Source organism: Pongo pygmaeus, chromosome 4 (assembly GCF_028885625.2).
Source record: "Pongo pygmaeus isolate AG05252 chromosome 4, NHGRI_mPonPyg2-v2.0_pri, whole genome shotgun sequence".
NCBI classification, from domain to species: domain Eukaryota; kingdom Metazoa; phylum Chordata; class Mammalia; order Primates; family Hominidae; genus Pongo; species Pongo pygmaeus.
This window is the reverse complement of record NC_072377.2, coordinates 94551417-94569365: the sequence shown is the minus strand read 5'-3', so window position 1 is coordinate 94569365 and position 17949 is coordinate 94551417. Positions and strand designations below refer to the sequence as shown.

The window sequence follows — 17949 nt, the reverse complement described above, 5'->3', positions numbered from 1 at the left end:
ATGATTTTAGTCATTCTGGCTGAACAGATTCTTGGTTTCCAATGTGCATGAATTCTAGGCCTATTTTTTCATCATGTGATGATACTACAAATCTCTCTCTCCTGATCCTAAATAGTCCCACTCTGTAGCTAAAAAGACGCCATGATCTAAAGCAGCATTTAAGTTTTTCCTAAAAAGTATGTTCAAATTTTATGTTGCATTAATGTCTGCAGACTAGAAAATGAACAATTCTAAAAGCAATAGAGTAATTAACTACAGAAGTTGCATTTGGCATTGATGGAAGTTAGGAATGAAGGCGGTGAAATCATGAGTTCTGATACTAAAATATAAAATCTGACATTGTGAAAAAAGAAGGATTTGAGGATTAGAAAATGCTCTTCTTCAAGAAACAAATATTCTAAGTATGCTTTTCATATATGAAAAAATATTTGAGGTAAAAAGCTGAATCATGTTCGTATATAAATCTACTTCAAAAGGCATCCTCTTTTCAATATCACCTTCATTAATTGCCAACTATCCTTCCATTTATTTTCTTCCTTATTTATTTTTCCCATTTGTTTCTTTTTTTTTTTTTTTCTTTGAGACAGAGTCTTGCTCTATCACCCAGTCTGGAGTGCAGTGACGCAATCCTGGTTCACTCAACCTCCGCCTCCTGGGTTCAAGAGCCTCCTGAGCTCTTGCCTCAGCCTCCCGAATAGCTGGTATTACAGGCACATGCCACCACGCCTGGCTAATTTTTGTTATTTTTAGTAGAAACGGGGTTTTACCATGTTGGTCAGGCTGGTTTCGAACTCCTGAGCGCAGGTGATCAGCCCGCCTCGGCCTCCCAAAGTGCTGGGATTACTCCCCATTTGTTTTGATTACATTTTACATATAAGGATTCATAGCTCTTTTTTGTACAGAGAATAAGTGTGATGTATTTAAAACGAAAATACAAATTTTCTATTGACCTCTTTTCAGGTATTCGAAGCTATGTAAAATGTTTCCACACAATCATTTTTATAAATGACATTCAAGCGAAATTTCTATCACAATTAGAATCAGGAAACTATATTAGGTTCATACAGGAAGGAGAGTCTGGGTTTTGGAAGCAGACAGGGATGTGATTCTGACTTGATCCCTTTCTAGCTGGGTGACTACAACATGAAGGAAATCATACTTCATAAGGTTTCTGTGACAGTTAATGAGATAAAATATGTAAAGGACCTACACATAGTAGGTGTCAATAAGTGGTTAGTATTGTCTCTAAAATGAGAAGTTAAAACAAAAACGTATAATAGTAAAGGACCTTAGAAAAACTGCTTACCACGTTTGTGAATAGTTGGAAGGAAGAATTCCATGTCCCCATCACCACTACCACTTCCATCAACCCTAAAGAGTTCAGCTACTTCACAAGGAGACACAGAGACACAACCCACACAACACACATTGACACAATGAGAAAATTGAGAGATCTTAAAACATATCAAGCAAAGAGGAAAATGCAGTAATATTCACCCAATAACATGCATTCTTCCATAAAAAATGGATCATTTTAAATAGTAAAATTATAGCACCAGTCAAGCTACCAAATTATCAAAATTTCATTCAGTTTCATGAAATACTCCATGTAGATTGTAATTGTTACTTCCCATTTCTGCCAATCTAGTATTATTTTTAAATTTTCACTTTTTTACAGCAACGTAAATTATTTTCTAATATCTTAGATATTTAAAATATATTTATCTGATTATATAATCATACGCTTAGGCCTAATATGCCTGTGATAATCACCTTACCATTCACAACAACCAGTTCAATATTGAGAAATGCATCTAACCTTTCCTTCCATCCACACATTCAAATCCCCACCACATTTATTTACCATTCTCAAACTTGATCACCCTCTGGCCACTGGCATTGTGGAAAGAGTCCTAGACAAGCCACCTAACAATTCTGCTTCCCTGGTTGTGAAAGATGCCAGCTGTAAAAATTTCAGCAAGTCACTAAACTTCTTGGTATCTCAGTTTCCTCACCTATGAAAGGTGCTGTCTTTTATTACAGAAATGTTGTTGCTATGGTTTGAATGTGTTCCCCAAAGTTCACATGTTGGAAATTTAATCACAAATGCAACCGTGTTGAGAATTGGGACCTCTAAGGGGTGATCAGGTCATGACACCTCTGCCCTCATGAATAAATTAATGTTGTTATCCTGGGAGCGGGTTCATTATTGCAAGAATGGGTTTCTTGTAAAAGCAAGTTCAGCCCTCTCTTGCCCTCTCATATGCATTCTCTGACCATGTGGAGCCTTCCACTATGTTATGATGTACCTAGAATGCCCTAAAAGATGCAGCCCCCCAGTCTTGGACTTTCCAGCCTCGAGAACCATGAGCCACGTAAACTTCTATTGCTTATAAATTGCCCAGTCTGTGGTATTCTGTTACAGCAGCACAAAATGGACTAAGAGTTGTAAAGATCAAATAAAATAATGGAAAATAAATAATATCATCAAAATATAAAATATAAAGTACTTTGGCAATAATAAAGAGAAAGTGGTTATACCTTCCCCTCTGATACATCTTGTACCCCAACCATTATTTTACCAAATGTTTGCACACAAAGAAGATAGGAAGGGCAGTGATGATAGCAATAGAAAAAAAGGAGAGTAAAAATAGCAAAGCCACATCCATACATATATGCTTCTACCAATATCCTTGATTGACATGCTAGTGTAAGATCTGCCCTCTCTTCTCCTTTTGCCCTGTGTTTTTGCCTGTCAATAGGATATACCAGACATGAGAATGTATGGCACCCAGAACCTGAAATCATCATACAGATCCAAAAGGCAAAATGGATTTGCAGCAAATATCTGGTACATGGCTTTGCTCCCACATTATCCAGAAGTCATAAAAAAGAAGTTCAACACCATATATACTTTGGCTAGCGTAAGACATCTATTCAGGTTGTGGCTACCTTATGTAGAATCATCAGTTTCATCAGTTTTATAGTCAAAAAGCATGAAATAAGTCTTTGACTCTCCAAAGAATTAAGCTCTATAAGCCATTGACATGTTAGGCAGTCCCTACATATGAGTCCAGGAGTAGAGGTCATTGTATAAATTCCTTTTCCTCCAATGCCAACTCACTGAGGGATAAATCAGATTCTCGGTCACTATTGTTTCCTACGAAACTGCAAGGTTGGTTTTCTAGTGAGTATTCAAGTCCAATTAATATATAATAATGCATATTCTAGAGATATGGGGAGAAGTTTCTCAATAATATAACAAGTATCACTATAAGTGGTCATATGATCACAAGTATTATTATCATCTCAATAACATTTCATGTACAATTATTAATCAGTATTAGCTAATGGTCACTAACATTTTCTCTTTCTGTTACATAAGGATTTTTAGCTTTAAGTGATACAAAGGGCAACTTTTCAAATATTTTATAGTAATCTTTTTAGTAATGCAAATAGTGATTTGGAGATGCAAGGACTTGTCTCTAGAAGACAAGAAAAGCTGGTATTTTTATATGCCACCTACTAGACAGCACATTTCTACTGTTTTATGCATTCAACCAAGCTCAGCACTGTTTAACCATTTCCCTGCTCCCAAACACTAGCTTGGTCTCCTTGCTCTCACCCGAGATTTGGGAACACAGGAAAGAAAAATTTTTGCATATTTACCCAAAATACCTACTTTATACATAAAGACAATTTTCATAGCTCAGTCTTACCAATTTTTCCTTTGGATGGCTTATGTACTATGGCTTTCTTCATCAAAATAATAAATAATAATAATGAGGTAATGATACCAGGTTTTGTAATGAAAGGGACTGTCCTGATAAACACCATATCATCTCTCAATTTCTTATACTTATAAAGGTAATTAACAACGTATATTATATGTATTTCATAACACTCCCAGTAGCACCTGATAAACACATTAACACTTTTGCAAAGTATTCCATCTAATTGGGATACATATTATCAATAGCCTCACTTATAGCGCAGATGAGTTTTGTCATGAAATAAGTTTGACTCCAATAACCCTTGATAATCAGAGCTTTCTGAATAGCAGAATTGAAGTTAAGGTATTGTTGACTTCTTTTATTAATAATCAACTCATTATAGATCATCCAAAAGGACCAGATTTTACAGCGTTATATCTGTAGATAGATCTAGCAGAGCTACAGCAAAAAACGGAAAAGAGAGACATGACCTTAGGGGAACCTACCACGAATGAAAACTGTAATTTGGTGACTTAGTACACTTATACTTTTCACTCTAAAAGCACATCTCTTCTAGAAAAATATCAGTGGGTAATAATAACGGGGAAAAATTGCACAAACATGCTGTCCATATAATAAACAGAGATATTACTCAGAATTAACCAAACCTCATAGCGAAAGCATATCAGTGTGAAACTATGAGTTGAATATTAATTTATAAAACTAATTCTAAAAGTTTATGTAAAGAGGAAAATTTTCTTTTTACCAAGAAAGGGATTATCAATAAAAAATGACTGATATAGATTATATTACGACATATATTATGATATATATTATCATGTATCTTAAGCAATTATTAACTTTCAGGCTGCTCTCTTCAAAAACTAATAATTTATTCATTTATTTAAGTAAGATTAATTCAAAGGAACATACTTCCCTAAAGGAATCTACTTTCATCAGCATGGGTAGACAAGCAAATATTTAATATTTTTGAATCACCAGCCTTACCTCCTCCTTCTAAGTTTAACAACTCAACTTTAAAAGATTTTTCCAGTTCAGGAATAGAATTATCAGTGATATTTATGGAAATGTATTTATATCTTTCTCCTGGTTGAAATTCTAATGTGCCAGCAACATTCTGAAATATAAAAGATTGATCCATTAGATTACAATCATTCTGTATATGAATAGATTACAATCATTCTGTATACAAATTTGTAAAATCAGAAAGTTTGTTATATCCCAAATTATTACAAATACTAAGAAGACAAGTAAAATACAAAATTGAAAACACTTCAGTGTGTATGAATAGTGTTCAATATAAATTCTAAATAAATATTCTCCAATTAATTAGATAAAGTAGATTATTTCTTTTTTCTTTCTTTCTTTTCTTTTTTTATTTTTCTTTATTTTTTTATTTTAGAGACAGAGTCTCACAATGTCACCAAGGCTGGAGTGCAGTGGTGGGATCATAGCTCACTATAGCCTTGAACTCGTAGGCTCAAGCAATCCTTCTACCTCAGCCTCCAGCGTAGCTGCACCACCACACCCAGCTAATTTGTTTTTTCTTTTTTTGTAGAGAAAGTAACTTGCTACGTTGCCCACGCTGGTCAACAACTCTTGGCCTCAAGCAATCCTCTCGCCTTGGCCTCCCAAACTGCTAGGATTACAGGCGTGAGTCACTATGTTCCAGGTACAGTGTATATCCCTTCCAGAGAAGGATTATGTTTGTTTTACAAGTGCAAATACAACTTCAAAAGGACTGAGTGAATTACCTGGTAATCCACAGGACTGAATGCTGTCAAGGACACTGTTCTAAATTCCACAGTCACCCTTCCCAGAAGTCCCTGCGCACGGATGACCAATAACCTGATTTCTCCATCTTCCTCCTCCACGGTGATATGTGGAATGCTGCTGGCAGGCAGGGTCATTGCGTCCTCAGGCTGAGGAGGCAGCCCTGTGGAGAACTGCGGCAAGCCTAGTGGAGACAAAGGGGCCAGGGCATTCTCCCAACGAACTGTGCAAGAATTTCTTATTCAATTAAAGTGATCTTACACAATTATTTTGATCACCAGGCCAAAATTCTGAGGGCCTTTATTTAGAAAATATTTTAGCAAAGATTTAACTAACATGCTTTTGACACAGAATATGTTCATAAGCTTTCAGAATAATGAAGGTTAAATTGTTAATTTTCCATGTCTTTACTCAAAGAAAGTTTTTCTTCCTACAGCAGCATCAACAGCAGGAATACTGATACAGTTTTAAAATATATATTTTCTAACTTTTACTCATATTTTTTTAGAATCTCCAGAAATCATTCTAGAACATATAGTAGAACAGGTTAAATGGCACCTTAAAGGAGTTGCAACACTCAAAAACAAACACATCAACAAACAAACAAAACCTAACTATGAAAATTAAAGGTGAAGAGCCTCTCAAGATTTCTACCCAAACCTTTTAACAGATGTTCTTGATTCATTCCCATAGAAGAAATATTATTTTTCAATACAGAAAACATTCTCAGTTTACTACGGCAGACATCTGTGATAGTTCCCCAATCGAGAAAATTGTCACTATTAAGCATAAGACAAAAAGAAATTAATATAGAGTGATAGCTTCACTTCTTGAAGCTTAATAAAATATAAATTACAAAGTATTTCAATTACTTAGGTGTTAACAAATCACCATAGGATAATTATTAAACTAAAGAAATTTGATAGCTATGAACAGAAATACTTTGTTCCATTTTAAATAATCCTGCAAAAACTTTTCAAAATATATTATTGAAGTTTGGAAACTGATCTTTATATTTTCTCTCATAAATAATGTCTCTCAAAACAGTAGCATACAAGTTAGAGTTTAGAAATTAGGAGGTCTGAAGGCATTCTACTTCTGTCATTTGCAAAAAGTGCCTTAAGAAGTTCTTAACAAAACTAAGTACACCCAGAGAAGAGAGAATTTTTCTCGCAAAAGGAGCAGGTTACCATATGGATGATCACTAGCTTTGATGGTGATATCAGTCGTTTCCTTTTCAGGATCTATGCTTGCACCACTGGTAGGAGTTGAGCCTAGCTTCCCATCTCCAGGAATTGCAGAAACCAATGTCACACGGAAATACTCATTAAGTTCAGGAATATCATCATCAAGAACATATATATTCAGAACCTAAAAATATGAAAATCCAGAGGCACTAAGCAATGAGGTATTTAGAAATTACTTACCAGAAGAAAATTCAAAAAGCAACTAAATTATATTTAAATGAAGTTACCAGTTAAGACTTATTTCTGCATAAATTAAAACATTAAAACATTGTATGTGTGTGTGCATATGTGTTATACAGACATATAAAGAGAAAGAGAAGACTGAATAGATTAATTCCTTAAAAATAATGGATGCTGCTATAGTCTGAATGTCTTGTCCTCCTGTCCTCCAAATTCCTATGTTAAAATCTAATCCCCAAAGTGGTGGTATTAAAAGATGGGGTTTTTGGGAGGTGATGAGGGCTTGAGGATAGAGCCCTCATGAATGGAATTAGTGTTGAGGGAGCTTCTTTGCCCCTTCCACCGTGAGGAGGGCATATTGAGAAGGCACCATATCTTTGAAGCAGAGTAAGCCCTCACCAGACACAGAATCTACAGGCACCCTGCTCTCAGACTTCCCAGCCTCCAAAACTGTGAGCAATAATTTTCTGTTGTTTATAAGTTACCCAGCGTAAGGTATGTTGTTATAGCAGTCCCAACAGACTAAGGCAGGTGCTGAGCAGTAGCATTTTCTGACAGTAGCCTATACATGCATCAGTATTACATCATATATGATATGTTGATTTATCAATATAATATCACATATTTTTTGTACCAAAGACGGTGGTATTACCAACATCAGGTAGAGACTTCCCAATTAAGAAACTGCATGTTCTATGATGAGATATGATAGGATAAGAAGCAAGGGCAATGTACCTGTGGCTAGTGTCTGCCTAAGGAGAGCCTGACGTGCTCAGGGACAGTATTTTAGAAAGTAGATTCATAATGGGCCTTAGGAGTCCAGCACAAGCAATTAATCCAAAAAAAGTTATAAAAGGAATAGGAATAACTGAGCCATGCTCTACAAAATTTAATTCAAAATTTAAAGTGAAAAAACAATTTCTCCTTTCTTATTAATTAAACAAACATGTTTTGACATATGCAGTATGCTGGGGTTAGACATGGCCCCAGTCCCAATCTAACATAGGAGACAGATCCATAGGAAATCACTTAAAATCCAATGCAAAAACGTCATGATAAAGTTCTGTACAAAATAAAGTGATGAAGAAACTAACTCTACCTGGTAAAGGTTTTACAGCAGACATGTTTGAAGCAAATTCTAATGTATCAGTTACAGTTGTAAATAATAATGGGAAGGGACACTTCAAACAAAAGCTGCAAAGAAATTACAGAACAAACACTTCAGGAAAAGCTTTCCAGGAGGCTTTCAAAGGAACAAAAAAGGTAGGGTTTACCTCTGATCTCTGCCAAGGAAGGAATGTAACAGTTCCACTGGCATTAGCAAAGTCATCAACAAGGTAATTAATGCCATCAGTTTCAATCTGTGAAATGGTGTAAAAAACATGCACATAATCCAGAGCTCCTCTGGTTCTCTCAACCACACAAGAAATGGTTGATCCCTCCTCTGCAATCTGAAATAGAATGTAAATTATTAATAGGTGCATAGCAATTCAAATCGGTGACAAAATTACAATGCTTTCATGAAATCCTTACCATAAACTTAATTCTACAACTTTCTACCTCTCTAAAAGGGACTAACGAGGCTTCTGCATTCCCCCAGATAAACTTTGACTGCTAAGAAATATTTACAATCATTCATTTTCTCCCATTCCTTTATAGAGATAAATGAAGCAAAAAGAATTATAATGTCTTAACTGCACAAGTAATTCATTCACTGACACCTCCTGTGTTCCAACCAGTGTGCCATATGCTATGGTTGCAAAATAGTTTTTAATGCATAGTCCTTTCTCTGGATAAGTATAATTCTAAAGAGAAAGACAAACTTGCAATTTTATAATGGGCTCAGCACAGAGAGACCAAATAGGGGTGAGGGTTGGGGTAGAGGGTGGAACATGACATCAGAGAGAACTTTCTAGGCACAGACATAAGAAGCAATATAGTATATTTGGTGGTATCATTTTGGCGGGGGGGGGCATGAAGTGCCAAATGGGGAGAGCCTTGAGAGATGCCTAGTGTGGGAACAACAGTCAGATCAAAGAGGGTATCTTATGCCATACTTAACATATTTGTTGGTGTTTTTATCATATAAACCTAGAGGTATTTTTTTCAAGTGGAAAATTTTTTATCTAAACACTTTAAGATAATGCTTAAAAACTCTATGGTGGAAGCAGTTGGAATATCATTTAGAGTAAGGCCTTCCTACTGTCAAATCCTCAGTCTCTCAATTCAATTTTATTTTTATGTTAGCAAATATATAGTTTGGAGAAAAAAGAACCAAAAATGAATACAGATAAAAATACAAGTTTTAATATATAGAATGCCGTTCTATATTTTTCATATGAACCACAAGCATCTCTGATCAGCATAAGATAGAGCCATTTTGGTGCTGACATTTTGGAGACGACAGATTTGGGATTTGTCTACAAACCGACAATAGTCGAATGTTATCAATGAGTGTGGAGTCAACAGATGTTCCAGCAAATCCTCTGAGTTTCACTGAGCAGCAGCAACCTGGGTGTTCTCATGGTAAAGAGGATCGAGTACACCTGGGGCAACATAGTCTAACTCTTTTATTTGCCTGCTGGTCCATGGGCATGAGAGGCCCAAAACAACCAGGTGATAGGTCAGTGGTGCCCTCAGTTGTCTCCCAGCAGGCACATTCTTCCCCCAGTCCCACTGCCAGAACCAGAACTTCTAATCCAGTGGAGTCTAAAGTGGGAAACAAATTCAGGCAGTAGGTCACTAAAAGTAGCAGAGACAGGGGTCAGTCTCACTTCTACCTCCTGCTTCCTGAGCCTCTGTATTCTAGTTATTGGGGACACAGAAACAGATACCAGCCATTGAATGCACATACTGCATCCTGGAGGACAATACTTCAACCTTCCAAGAAGCTGTCCTTAAGCCAGCACTGTGCCTGGGTCTTCAACAGGCCATTCAATTGTATGAGGCCAGCTACTTCAGGTGACGTGGTATATGGTGAGGCCAGTCATCAGTCCTATCACTACATACCCATTGCCACACCTCCTTCATGGTAGTCCCTTTGAGGCCATGTGATGCAGGTCTCCATGTGGTTAAAGCTGGCATTCTTTATGCCTTCAGATGATGGTGCTTGTATTAGGATGTATTAGGAGGCTAAAGTAAATACATTAGCCAAAGTATTAATTCCAATAAGAATGAATTGCTGTTTCCTTTGGAGTGATAAAGTCTGGTTGGGATCAATGTACCAGTAAATGGTTTATTGAGAAGTACTTAGCTTTGGTCTCTGCTGTTTGCTGTTTGGACGTTCAGCAACCACCAGTTGCTACATCAGTCTTGGTAGGAGGGAGCTCATGCTGTCAAACCTATGCATAACCTCCATCCCTGCCATCATGCTGTTAGTGGCACTGTGGTGACAAAGGAGAGTCTGGCCAATATGCAACGGAGCCTCACTCTGATTTCACAGTTGTTGAGAACCTTTTGGGAAACACCCCCTCATACTCAGCGTTGACTCCTGGCAATCTATTCACATGACTCCTCCCCAAACATCTTTGTCTCTAGTCTTGATTCTTCCAAGCCCCTGACCAATCAACTACACCACGAGCACTGCTCAGGGTTGAATGTAGTAGCTTCATACTTCAGGCCATTTCTCCATCCACAAAAGATAAATGGCTAAGTGGACAGTTTACAGCTCTGCCCTCTGCCCTTCAGAAACACCTCTGATTAGGGCACTAGAGAGGCATCAGCCCACTTACAGCAAGTAGCAACATATGAAGCCCAGGCATCTGTGAAGCAGGCTTGACTTTCCTCCAGTATCAGTCAGTCACAGGTTTCGGGTAAGAATCAAAGGGCTTAAAATATGTCTAGTTTGAAGTGTCTATGAAATAAATATCCTAGAAATGCATCAAGTTGTAACTAAAGAAATGAGTCTGGAATTTTAGAGAAAAGATGAGATTGACATCATAAATTTGGAAGTTATCAATATATAAATGATATTTAAAGCCATATAAAATTGGTGGATAAATATATAATTATACAAATGGTATTTGAAAACCAGTTATGACAACAGGGGGAGTGTAGATGGAGAGGAGAAGAGGACCAAGTACATTTAATTCTGCTATAACCCTTATTTTGAAATCATGAAATTGTTCCAATGCAATTGATAATATATTGGGGAACAATTTGAATACAGCCTCAACTTGCATTTGCTTATAAGTGCTATTTCATCCACAAGAAACTTGGTGAACACAGAAAATTGTACCCATGTGAAACAAGCCACATACCTCAAACACATACCTCAAACAACTACCAGCTACTCAGTTCAACACCTGTGTTACTAGCCACACTTAACCACATCTAGTGTTATAATTTTTCTCCAATTTTAGATAATGCTCATTCTATCATTTCACAATAACACACAAGCTGCAATCCTTCTGATGCCCACTTCTACAAGTAAACTTAAAGTTTTTTAAAGATAATATGTCATATGTATTGTGGTTTATAAGTATTAAATATTTAATGTGTACAACATTTTTATCAGGTCTCTATTTTTTTTAAGTGTCAACGACCAAGTTCTTGAGCAGTGTTTTCCTAACCCCATCTTTTCCATAAGTTCTGTGTTTCTCATTATGCATCTGGCATAGTGTGATGATTTTTAAGAATCCATCCATCATGTCATGGCAGAACTGACTGTCCTGAAGGTGGGGCACTCCAACCTTAAGATGTTGGACAGAAGAGGAGGATGTAGCTTGAGACCCAGGTGTCAATACAACATCAGATTTAATTTCCACTTAGGGATCTACATCAGGATTTTCATGCTAGCAGAATGGTACATTAGCAAAAGTGTGGTGGGAAGAGTATGGCTTTAAGGCCAACCAGTCTTGAGCTTCCTCATTCTACCACTTATCAAGCATTCACAGTATCTTCTGAAAATGGAGATCACAGCATCTCATGAGTTAAATTAATAAACCATTAATCTTAATATGTAAATATAAAATCTTTTCCCTTGTCAGCAAGAGGCATGAGTTAAACAGATCCAAAGAGATACTAAGAAATGTATGATGGTTTCTTTTACAAACTTAAATTTTTATCAAGTCAGTAAGCATTACCACATAGCATTTAGGACTAAGGTGAGGATTTTGTTTGCAAAAGTCACAGGGAAAAGTTACCTAACTATATTTTTGATGATAACCTTCATCAAAACCTACAGCTTCCTGAATATTTTCAGTTTAAAAAAATCACTATTCATATCTAATAAAAGAATGTACAGTTATATGCTATATATCAACCTTTTATAGAAAATTTAATGAATATTTTGTTCAATAAAGTAAACTTCTTAAGTTATAAAAGAGCTTTCGAATGCCAAGAGTCCATTAAAAAAACCACCAGGATTCTCAGTGTAAATCCACCTTCAATACTTCTGAATTTACAGAGAAATAACATAATGCCTGAGGTTTGCTTTAAAAAGTACTTTAACAGGCTGGGCACGGTAGCTTACACCTGTAATCCCAGCACTTTGGGAGGCTGAGGCAGGCGGATCATGAGGTCAGGAGATCGAGACCATCCTGGCTAACACAGTGAAACCCCGTCTCTACTAAAAATACAAAAAATTAGCTGGGCGTGGTGGTGGGCGCCTGTAGTCCCAGCTACTCGGGAGGCTGAGGCAGCAGAATGGCATGAACCTGGGAGGTGGAGCTTGCAGTGAGCCATGATTGTGTCACTGCACTCCAGCCTGGGTGGGCGACAAAGCGTGACTCCGTCTCAAAAAAAAAAAAAAAGTACTTTAACCAAAAATGATAAAACAATATTGCCAAAAGGCTAATAATTATTGAAGCTAGTACACTGTGACTCATTCCTTTATCTTCTCTATTTTTGTGTATACTCTATATATGAAAACTTTCATTTAAAAAGGTTTTCTAATTCAGCTTAAATTTCCCCTTTCCCCCAGCCAGAGATTGTGATCCAGGAATGGGGTCCTGAGTCAGGAATAATGTCCAGTAATAAGCACTAGATATTTCTGACAAGGTCATCCAAGGGCAACACTTTCAGAAATACTGGACTCCGGTATGCAATTATTAATACAGAAACGCATAAGACATAGAAAATAAATATCTAAACCTTTTTTCTAATATTAAAATATTCATCTAATTGAGTTTAGAATTATGATACAAACAAACATTTAGGCCAGTATATGAAGGGGCCTAACATCCATAATAATCATCAAACCATCCCCAAACAGTTTCTCACTAGAAACAATAATACTCACTACGATCTCCTCTTTTAAGTCAGGAATTTGCCAAGTATTCAGATCATCAGAACAGTAATAATAAACAGAAATAGTAAGATGAGTTTTTGAAACCTATTTTCTTAGAAAAAATAATGCAGTATTCTGAACCATGAATTGGCCTTCTCTATTGCAACAGAAAATTAAAGCTACAAATCCAATTAATTTTTAATTTTGTTTCATGCATGGGTGATGATTGGTGATATCGGATTATACCAATATCGCTTATATCCAAAGGAATCTATTCACATAGCATATGGTAGGCACTTAAAAACGAATATAGTCCAAGTTGAAATGATATTCTTATTTTCACGAAGATCTTCCCAAATTGTCTTTAATTGATTCTTAAGCCATAGTTTATAAATATAAAATATAATGCAAATATTAGTTATAAAAAATAAAATAATAAGACTAGCAAGTTCTATGAATCACTATGAAAGCAACTTCATTAATTTATAATTATGTGGTATACAATTTGGCAGGACATGTAAAAACACTGCTAAAATATGGTAGAGAGAAAATAACATAGGAAGTACACAGAATAACAAAATATGGGGAAGAAACATGAGAATGTGGTTACTAGGCTATAGATCTAACAAAATCCATCTTCTGTTCAATACAGATCCCACTTGGAATCCAAAGCACGATCTGGCATGCCTCACCAGGACCCTAAACTGCTTCACAGGTTTTATTCATTCTTTCAATTATAGTTTATTAAGCACCTGCTCTTTGCCGGGACATAGTGTACCTGGTTGGTAGAAAACAAATCACAGAATAATTACCTTCTCTTTCAATGTGCCAAATAGCAGGCAATGTCAGTCTACACATTTTCATTATCTGTTAAAGATGTCATTATGCTATCATTTTAACCTTAATATTACTTTATGTCATATTAATCTATGAAAAAGGTAAAAGCATAACATAACTCAGAAGGCCTATTTTAAATTTTTTAAATTTTTATTTCAATTTAAAATAGACACGAGGGTCTCACTATGTTGCCTAGGCTGTTCTCAGACTCCTAGGCTCAAGAGATCCTCCCACCTCAGCCTCCCAAAGTGCTGGAATTATAGGCGTGAGCCACCGTGCCCAGCCCAGAGTCTTTATAGGGTCTCTATTGCATTCAGAAATTTTGAGGGAATCTTTTTTAAAGTTAAATTGTCAATGTCATTGCAACAACATAATGGAGAAGAATCTATGGAAGTGGCTGTAGTCTTTATTTCTAAAAATGAAGCAAGTGATCATAAAATTTAAACTCGGAAGATAATTACAAGCACAGACTAAAACAGCAGTTCTCAAATGTTTTAGTTTCAGGACCCCTGTACACATCAAAACTATTGAGAACCCCAGAGAGTTTTTTGTTGATATCATTAAAATCTGCTGATATTTTCCATATTACAAACAAAAAATTAAAAATTTAAATATTGATAACTCATTTTAAGACAGCAATAATAAACCCATTACATGCTAACATAAACAACATATTTTATGAAAAATAACTACAGTTCTCAAAGAAAAATTAGTGATAAGGGGGCATTGTTTTATATTTTTAAAAGTCTCCTTAATGTCTGGCTTAATAGAAGACGGCTGGATTCTCCTAGCTCCTCTTGGCAATCAATTTGTCTGTTTCTACCTTTTTCTTTTTTTTTTTTTTTTCTCTGAGACAGAGTCTCGCTGTGTCGCCCATGCTGGAGTGCAGTGGCACCATCTCCGCTCACTGCAAGCTCTGCCTCCCGGGTTCACACCATTCTCCTGCCTCAGCTTCATGAGTAGCTGGGACTACAGGTGCCCACCACCATGCCCGGCTAATTTTTTGTATTTTTAGTAGAGACAGGGTTTCACCATGTTAGCCAGGATGGTCTCGATCTCCTCACCTCGTGATCCGCCCACCTCGGCATCCCGAAGTGCTGGGATTACAGGCGTGAGCCCCTGCGCCCGGCCTGTTTCTATCTTTTACTTTAGTTAAAGTGTATAAAGAAAATCCAGCCTTATATATACATGTGTGTAACAGAAAAAGGAAGAGGATTTTACTAGTCTTTTCAGATAATTACGGGTATTTTTCCTTGATATTATACCAAAATCCAAAATTTGACAAGTGGCAGTTTCTTCGCATTTAGTTGCAACCTGGAAACATACTCTAGTATGTTCTAGTACTTTAAAATCCACTGGTCTACCTTGTACTTCGGAACAGTCTTTTACCCAGGCATGATTTGCAACAATATGCATTGATTACTTGAAAAATACTAGTTACTGAGTTATACAGATCTTCAAAATGTTGACACATATTATACAAAATAATCACACTGGTTAATATCATTATCACACTGGTTAATAATGCACCTATATTATGGATTATCAGAAAGGTGCATAAAATGTAATATGTAAAAGTTCTTTGATAGCTGAATACCTATTTAAAGGTATTATCCACTATATGTAAACATCTTTCTTTTGCAAGTTGTAGATTTGTATGACATTTGTTATTGCTAGTCTAGGATATGCTATTTCTGATGTAAAAAAAGGACCATACTATTTGAAGATCTCTTATGACTGTCACCAAACCAAAGGGCTAAAGTGGCAAGAAAGACACTCCAGAGAAGCAGGCATCCCAGTTTAAGCTAGAATGAGCCTATGACCTAGATTTTTTTTCAAACTCTACTCATCCATTTTTTTAAAAATCATTTCAATTTACTTATACATCCTTCTAAACCAATTAGAATCAACTTGCAAAAAAAAAGACTCTTGTTCCTTGGCATCCTTTCATGGTCACCAAGCTGTTGCTGTCACACAGAACACCTGGGAAGTAGTTTCATGAGTTCTCACATTACTGAACAGGAAACCAAGATGATTACGAATCTTTGAAAACATGGAAAGAACTGATAAGGACAGTAAGACAGCCTAATGAATTAAGCTGGCCAAGAAGGTTGATAAGAAAGGTATTTACACCCAACATGGAAGAAAGTTATAACTAACTACTCAAGTACGTTTCACATGTAAAAAAATAAAACCTCAAAAAATCATACTTTAATAAAGTTGCAAATACAATTATTCATACAAGCCTTCAATATATATTATTTCATTCACTTTAATGACATCCAGAACAGTAGCCAAAAATAAATAGGTAGAGTATACACATACGTTCTTTGAAGAGCATTAACTTTCAGGCGAATTGCTAAAGTTTCATTTGCTAACTTGTTACTACTTCTATCAGCTCATTAAGTTGATCCAAAGGGTGAACTCATAAGAGTAAGAATTTTGTAATTTATATTTGCAATCACTGGCCCTAGCATACTTCTGGACTTGGAGTAGATGCTCAACCAATCTTACTAAATGAAAGAAAGCCGAGTCCCTGACAAATCCACCTACAATGAATTTTTTAACTCCAAAATTCTCCAAGCTCGCTACTTACCTCTGGTATACAAGCTCCTGTGAAACCAAACAAGCCATTTGCATTGTCACTTTTTTGTATTGTTAACCTTGCAGTAGTATTTTCTTCTGAAATATGAGCTCCTCCATAAACAGAAACTAGTTTAAGAATGAATAATTCTTCTCCTTCCTCGTCATTGTCATCTCTTGCAGAAATAATGAATGATTTGTTAGTTTCTCCCTGTCTGAAATCCAGATATCCAGAAATGGGGTGTAAATCACTTTTTGCAGGCATAGCATGAAGTTCATAAATTTCTTCAAGCGTCAGTTTCCGCTCATAGGACCTCACATCCTGCATCAGACCTGTAAATCTGTCATTGCCATTTATCCCTGCTCCAATTCTCAGTATTCCAGGACCTGAAATTAGAGACAAGTTTAAATGCTACAATACCTTCAAGTGTCCTGTCCTAAATTATAAGTGTGATTCAGAAAGTAAGACAATTTTACTGAAAGATATTTTTGGATAAATAAAACTTTTGCATAACTAGTATACAATGAATTGGATATTATCTTCTATTATGATTTTTAAAAAGGAATCCATAATCACTGGAATTTATGATATTTTGTATTAAAAGAATTGGTAACTATCTTCAAATTAGATGATATCCTTAAAAGTAACTTCTATCAGTCTGTCAACATTTCTAGGAAAAAAAGTATCTGAACATACACATACACACACATACATACACACATACACGTGTATGTATGTGCATGTATGTATTTGGATAGAAATTCTATGATATTTTAAAATTTACTCTTGCACATTTAAAAACAGACTTATTCAATTTCATCACAATTTTTAATTAATTAAGTTATTTATTTATTTACTTTAGAGACAAGATCTTGCTCTTTTACCCAGGCTAGAGTGCAATGGCATGTTAATAGCTCACTGCGACCTCAAACTCCTGGGTTCAAGCAATCCAACCACCTCAGACTAACAAATAGCAAGGACATCACTACAGGAGTCCACTGCCAGGCCTGGCTTTTTTTTTTTTTTTTTTTTTTTTTAGAGACAGGGTCTTGCTATGTTGCCCAGGCTGGTCTCAAACTCCTGGCCTCAAGCGATCCTCCCAAAGTGCTTGGATGGGAGGATCACTTGAGGCGCAATTACAGGCATGGGCCACTGCACCTAGCCTCATCACAATTTTTAAACTTCAGTACTTTACTATTATTTAAGAACTTCAAGGCTTGATATGTTAGACACTCATTGAGTTAAAGTTGTGAGAATTCATAAAAAGTATTTCTACAGGCCAAATATATCTCTCTATCCAAACAACTAATAGAATAGATGTAGAAATAGAAATATTTCTTCTCAGAAACATTATATGTAAGTCTT

At 36.0% G+C, this 17949-nt stretch overlaps 1 protein-coding gene across 6 annotated transcripts in view; it reads right to left on the bottom strand.

The window, feature by feature from the left end:
* ADGRV1 (adhesion G protein-coupled receptor V1) overlaps nt 1-17949 on the bottom strand; it is a 593238-nt gene that overhangs the window by 472211 nt on the left and 103078 nt on the right. For 5 of the 6 annotated variants that reach the window (XM_054488480.2, XM_063664978.1, XM_063664980.1 and 2 more), the window contains exons 21-26: nt 16597-16970; nt 8209-8385; nt 6698-6878; nt 5489-5691; nt 4722-4851; nt 1307-1387 (exon numbers count right to left, since the gene is read on the bottom strand). In XM_054488480.2, the coding sequence (XP_054344455.1) occupies nt 1307-1387; nt 4722-4851; nt 5489-5691; nt 6698-6878; nt 8209-8385; nt 16597-16970 (1146 nt within the window). The remainder of the gene's footprint in view (nt 1-1306; nt 1388-4721; nt 4852-5488; nt 5692-6697; nt 6879-8208; nt 8386-16596; nt 16971-17949) is intronic. The other variant, XM_063664979.1, reaches the window with a different exon arrangement.